Source organism: Cryptomeria japonica, chromosome 4 (genome assembly GCF_030272615.1).
Source record: "Cryptomeria japonica chromosome 4, Sugi_1.0, whole genome shotgun sequence".
Classification (NCBI taxonomy): domain Eukaryota; kingdom Viridiplantae; phylum Streptophyta; class Pinopsida; order Cupressales; family Cupressaceae; genus Cryptomeria; species Cryptomeria japonica.
Genome location: NC_081408.1, coordinates 342,506,640 through 342,513,424, shown reverse-complemented (window position 1 = coordinate 342,513,424; position 6,785 = coordinate 342,506,640). Strand labels below are relative to the sequence as shown.

General features: G+C 34.7%; 1 protein-coding gene across 1 annotated transcript; it reads left to right on the top strand.

The window, feature by feature from the left end:
* The first annotated feature begins 690 nt into the window (after positions 1-690).
* Positions 691-5,642, top strand: LOC131063608 (small ribosomal subunit protein uS11y). Its single transcript, XM_057997484.2, has 6 exons — positions 691-849; positions 4,600-4,722; positions 4,807-4,852; positions 5,001-5,086; positions 5,195-5,324; positions 5,431-5,642. The coding sequence occupies exons 1-6, from the start codon at positions 847-849 to the stop codon at positions 5,496-5,498; spliced, it is 456 nt and encodes a 151-aa protein (XP_057853467.1). The 5' UTR covers positions 691-846; the 3' UTR covers positions 5,499-5,642.
* The last annotated feature ends 1,143 nt before the right edge of the window (positions 5,643-6,785 follow it).

Genomic DNA, 6,785 nt, shown 5'->3' with positions numbered 1-6,785 from the left:
TATTCAATACATTTTAGCTATATGGGTTCCTTTAGGAGCCGTCTAGCACAACATGATGCTCAAAGGAGGGAAAGGCTACTTACTATACCAATGAAACATTAGTTGGATATGAAGTTAATTACACATCTATAGAAAAATGCATGTTTAGTTATGGAATTTGCTCTATAGACATTAAGGTACTACATGCTCAAACATCAAACTAATATTTTTTTATCAAAATTGACCTTCTCAATTATCTTTGTCAAAATCATCTATGACAAGGAGAATGACTAAACAAATTATGTTGCTCAATGAATTTGATATTTATTATGTTGATCAAAAGGAAATCAATAGACAAGTGGTGAAAAATCATTTGACCGAAATGCCACTTCTAGACACCAAATCTTTGAATATCAATTTCCTAGATGAATCCATTATCGCTCTTGAAGAATCACTTGAATGAAATCTTTAAACATGATAAACTCATCTCATACAAGAGAATGGTTAAAAGTTTTAGAAAATATTTAACTTATATTTAGTTTGAGAAAATAACTCATGTTAATATTTTAACTTGCATTGTTTCTCATTTACCCGTAAAAATAGTCTACTATCACTAACAACTACGGCCATTACACTCGGTTTAATTATTTTATAACACTGTTCACATGGGCATGCTTATTACCTTGACTATGTCAAATTTATAGGATTTTACTTTAATATCTTACCCGTAAAAATGGTCCCTTAAGCTTAAACGCCTTACATTCTAGGGTTTCTAGGATTTTAGTTCAACGCTGGAAGGAAGAAGCAGCGGCGGAGTTACAGTAGGCACTCAGAGTTCTCAGATCGAGAGGCTTCAAACAACTTACAATGGTAACCCTATTTTCTTATTAGTCTGTTATGGTGAATAACTTTTGGATCAGTGTGATATACATGAAAGGGCTTACTCTTTACATTTGTAGACGTAAGATGTGCAGAAAACTCCATTGCAAGACTAATTACTAAACTGTACATGTGGGGCAGAAGTTTTATGCACAAGAAGAATCACTGAATTCTTTCTCGTTGGTGTTTGTTCATCTGTTTGGCAAAGATTTTAGCAGCATTTATTAGCTTCTCTACGCATTCCTGGGATATAGATGTTTCTCATCTGTTTTTTTCTCAGATACTTAGTGATTTGGGTGTTAATGTAATCCCCTAAGCTCTGGAAATGAGACTCCATCCAATGCATATGATTTATTTCTATAATCACATGACTAATGGAGGTTAAAAAAAGATAGCAAAGGAGGCTTTTTCTGCAATATAATACTTAAAAGCGTGTATGTGTACAAAAAAATGTCTTTCGTCCATTCTTATTTATGTAGTGCGTGTTGCCAAGTTTTTTGCATTGCCTAAATTTACCATTTGTTTTCCTTTACATCTTGGGTGTTGGTGGGACTTCTTGCAATCGGATTTCTTTTTATGATCTCGTATAGGTTTTTCCTTTGATGTTAATTGTGGGATCATTTTTATTCTTACTGCCTTAAGACTGTATTTTATTTGGGATTCTTTATGAATTTTTTTGCTATTTGTCTTACAGTGCATGCGTTGTTACTAATCAGCTTGGAGCCTTGGCCTCCAAAACACTTTTTTTGAAATTTCCACTAAAAGGTACTCACATAAAACTGCATCCCCAAAGTGCCCAAACAGTCCCAAAGAGGCAAACCATCGTGAATCTCTGGACCTTATAACAGCTTCGGATGCTTAGATAATAAAAATTCATCTAGCATTTTATTGGCATCCTGATAAACTCAATCCTACCGGCAATGCTAATAACCAGGATACTGTTACCAACTCCATAAGTACTGAAAGGTTCTAATTAAATCTCATGCATCATTAAAAAAACCAGTTGCCTCAATTTAAATCTCTTTTGTCTTGATAGCAGTTGTCTGTTCGTTTGTCTGCCTAACACTGAGGAATAAATCATGTTTCAAAAGTCAAAATCTTCCGAGTTTAACACAAATATGACTGCTGCAGAGACATTGGCCTATACAAACTAAATAATTTCTGTAAACCAACTGAAATTTTTCCATCAATTCAAGAAGTGATTACCTTCAAGACTTAGATTAAAAAACTGACAACGGCAATATGATATGCTTTCCTTATGGTCATGTCATCTGGAAATACCGAACTTTTCTCTATTATAAAATTGATGTTCGTCACTATTTTCATTGTTTCTTTGTGAAGACTAATTCTTGAGCTCCAACCTCTTTGACATCTGAATTTCTATCACTTAGCACAGTGTGCTCTTGCTCTGGACAATGGAAATTGTGTGAACCTACTTTATCACTTCATTGAGCGAAGGTTTTCTTATAAAATCACATGAATAATTTCCCATTTAGGATCCTCAAATATTTTGCCTGTGCTTTTCGTTGTGATCCTTTGGATGGTTCTTTGAACTTTCCATGTGAAAGCATGTGACTTCTTATACAGTGGAAGGTGTCATTGTAAACTGACTTAGCTAAAATCGTTAAGAATCAAATATGTTTATATGAAACTCTTTTCCAGACCCTGAGAACAGTTCCATATTTTTGCACTAGTTTTAATAAAATAAAAACTTAAGTAGTTTAATCAATATAATTATTTTATTGCAATTTACCATTTCTTAAGAGGTGCGTTATTGGGGGGGCTTTCCTTTTCTTTCTAAGATACTATAATCGGGACTACTTTGTCAGGTGCTTTCAAGTTTCAGCCGTACCCATCTACTTTAACATCTCCTAAAATACTGTTAACTTGTGTCAATACGAAGACCATTGAGCCGTGGGCAGAAACCTTGCTCTTATCTTGAAACTTACTCGTTACTCCATGTCCTTAATTATATTGATCAACTAAACACGATCAGGTGTTTTCATCAGATTAATGTCTGCTAGGAGTTGAATATTGTTAATTTGAGATGTTAAGCCAAGTACAAGAGTGAGTCACCCTTTAACTTAGTCTCGTGTTCCAAGACTTTGGTGTATCCAATTAATATTGAAAATGGAAACTGGTTTTTTTTGTTTCTTTCCAAGGGACTGACACTCGTTGCTATTTATTACCCTATCATCAGTAGTACTAGGAACAGGCACATTAAGCAATTTAGAAGAATTTCAGCTTTGACAATCGCATAAAAAAGTTGATTTCTCGTAGGAATTTTCTTAAGGAGGTTTTTTTTTGTCTTTGATCCTCCCATTTTTAGCGTATAGATGGTCTTCTTTCAAAATACAATATCCTTTGCCCTTGCGAAATGTTTTGACCCGAGTGATTGCCTTGTCAGTGCCGGGCCCCAAGAAACATGATGTTATGCTGCCTGATTCTTTGTGGAAATAAAGCTGTAATCTTAAAGGTTGAAACCTCATTTGTGTGAATTGGTTCTGCACTCAAGCATTTTAAACCCAAAAACCATATAACATCCATGATTGCGCCATCTCACATATTGAAAATTGTAAAAATAGAAACCACCCAAAAACCAAATAAACTGCCATGACAACTACATCACATATTGAAAACTGTAAAGAGTGGTATATCAGACAGCAACATTCATTTTAAAAATCAGCTAGGGAAACATACAGGATGTTAGTCTATATCTGAAAAATCCATGTTAAAATTAAGCAGTATTTAGATTTGCTTCGTAAATTTGAGCTGTATAGGTGATCTCATTCAACTTTTAAATTAAGTGGAAAGGATTATTCATAATCTTTATTTATTATGGTGGAACTGCTTAATTTTAGGGATTGAAATTAAACAATGAAAAATTGTGGGGGGCTGGAATTATGTAAACCATTACAGAATGAAAAATATGTCACATGGCTGCATTATTTGCATTCTCCATGTTGTCATTTTCCTCCAAATATTAGCTCCTAAATTTTAATGGTTAATATCTAAATTTTTTCTGTGGCTGAAAAAATTACAATTTAAAAATAATAATTAGAATAAAAAGAAAAAAATAATGAGACCACTAGCTCCACATCATATTCTTTAAAAAATCGAGTAGTGGATTTTAAACAAAATAAGCCAAGCAGACACATCCGATCAAGAAGTAACTTTATTTTTGAAGTTAATTTATGTGTTCAAGGAGTTGAACTTGAGTTTAATTAGTTAAAATGTTGGGGTTTCATTGTGGAAACCCAAGTTCAATTACCTATAGGGACATCTAAAAGTGGAATTCTAGTGTGTTTGCTCATAAGAAATTTGTATTGGTCTCATGTTGATTCTCATATGAGCAAGCTAGTTGTAATTGATATGTGATGCAAATAAAAGTTCATTTATGGAATTTATCCAGCTTTCGTGCTCATTGCTAGAATATACTGTTGCTTCCAGCCATGGGGAACAAAAACATAAGTGACATACAAAATATATGTCAGGTGGAGCATAGATATCGATTTTACCCTTGTATCCGTCCAGTGTGCATAAGTATTTTCACACATGATAATTCTAATCAGAATGAATCTCAGTGCAATCATCTAATTGTTGATAAATTTTTCAATTTTTAATGGACAGTCTTTACTTTTCTTCAGTTTCCTCAAGTTTATGCATTAGCAGGGGTTGCTTGTTTTGAGAGCATGGGCATTTCTATGTGCTTGTATTAACTATTTTTTGTTTTTTATTCAGTCTGGGAAGAAGAAGACCAGAGAAGTTAAGGAGGAAAATGTTACTCTAGGACCTGCAGTTAGGGAAGGAGAACATGTGTTTGGTGTAGCCCACATATTTGCTTCTTTCAATGATACGTTTGTGGTAAGCTGTAATTTGTGGCATGTGTCATCCAGCAGCTTGAATTTCCTGTAGTATTATATCTTCCTAATTTTGTTTTCTGTACAGCATGTGACTGATTTGTCCGGAAAGGAAACTCTTGCCCGTGTTACTGGTAAAAGCTCTCTGTCAACACATTCTGGGTTTAACAATTCTCTTATTTAAAGCTACATGATTACCTTTTAGAAGTTTCTTGTCATGACAACAAGCTGGCATTGTTCAATCTTTGGATTGCTAATAGATATCATATCTGGTGGTATCAGGTGGCATGAAGGTCAAAGCTGACAGAGATGAATCATCACCATATGCTGCAATGCTTGCAGCACAAGATGTTGCACAAAGATGCAAGGTATATTTCAGTTAGTTTTATCAACACAAAGGTGGTCTTCAACTAATTACCATATTGAAGTACATATTTTGAATACAAAGTACATAACATGTAATCTCTTGGTTTCAGGAGCTTGGCATAACTGCCTTGCATATTAAGCTTCGTGCAACAGGAGGGAATAAGACAAAGACTCCTGGACCTGGAGCACAATCAGCTCTTCGTGCTCTTGCTCGATCTGGAATGAGAATTGGTCGCATAGGTGAAGATGTTTGTTACTATTTGATTTGTATTTCAAAATCATTTGGTTTAGGATGATGCCAATAACATGGAAAAATGTATATTAACTTGGTTGTCTTTTTTGGCAGAGGACGTGACTCCCATTCCAACAGACAGTACCAGAAGAAAGGGTGGACGAAGAGGAAGAAGGCTGTAGTATTCTTGTTGGATGCTATTATTTGTTTTGACAGCTTATAAGTCAGTGTTTTTTGGCGGAACATGAGGTCAAGAGGACTTTTCTAAGTTTACTCTTTAGCACATTGCATGAGTTGCAAATACAAGAGTACATGATTTAATTTCAGTACTTTGGCCGACTTTTGCATGATTCAGTTGTATGATTGGTATTTAATTTTATTCTGTAGAAGAACTGGGAAATATGGTGTTTAGTTATAGAACAACTTTTTTGGGCAAAACTCCCTGCATTTTGATTGGTATTTACATTTAGCTTATAGAGTTTAGTAATGCTTTTGTACTCTAATCTTGTATCGTATTTGTTTATTTCTAAAAAATTCTTCCTTCGTGGTATATAACCGGCACTGCTTCTGTTTTTAGATTATGTTTTGTGTAATTATTTAATTGATAAGCTGTGTGTTGGGAAGCATCAAAACAGTTGTCTTTTCTTCTTCTGTGAACACGTTCTTCACTTTATTGTTGTACTACTTGCCAGCACTTCAAATTGTTGACATGTTATGAATATAGGTGCCAATCACTTTTTCTTCCCCTTTGAATGTATCTCTTCATCTATTGGTCTATGGAGTCAGACATATAGATTCTGACGATTCAGAGAAGTTAAAAATGGAGAGATTATGCGAAACTTCATTATTTACTTCTAGAGTTGAATATGAACAGGCATGTAATTTTTTTGTGACTGCTGAAAAGGATAAATATTTTGATAATTCAGACCAGTTGAAACTGGAGAGTACAGGAAACCTAAACCATGTTTAAGGTTGTTACTTCTAGAATTAAATATGAACAAACATGTAATGCTGCGTGACTGCGGAAGAGAAATTTTCTGATGATTCAGATAGTTTAAATTGATATAGTAAACTTACATAATTTACTTAAGCTGACTTGTAGAGTCGAATAGGAACTGGCATGTAATGCTTTTGATTAGATAAGTGTCCTGACCCCATACATAAGCGCCTGAAGGCAAAACAAAACAGGCCCGTACTGGCCAAAAAGAGCAAAGTAGCTCTACCATAACAAACTGACAATTTCTAAAAACACAGACAACAAAACACCAACCACTAACAGAGCCGCCTAGGGGGGCAGGAACAGTCTCCAGTCATCCAATATAAACTTATGCAAGTCTTCATAGGCTTCTCCAGATCAGAGCCAGTAACTAAGGGAAATGAGGGCATCCTCGAAAGCTATCTGAGATCAGTATGCACATCCAGAAGCCAATGATTCTTTAAACTAGATTCCAACAAATTGACGCAAGCAC

Bases quoted from the DNA above. Each gene is read 5' to 3' on its own strand.
- LOC131063608 (XM_057997484.2), top strand. The intron at 4,853-5,000 runs GTAAAAGCTCTC...TGGTGGTATCAG, and splicing joins AACTCTTGCCCGTGTTACTG to GTGGCATGAAGGTCAAAGCT. The intron at 5,087-5,194 runs GTATATTTCAGT...TCTTGGTTTCAG, and splicing joins ATGTTGCACAAAGATGCAAG to GAGCTTGGCATAACTGCCTT.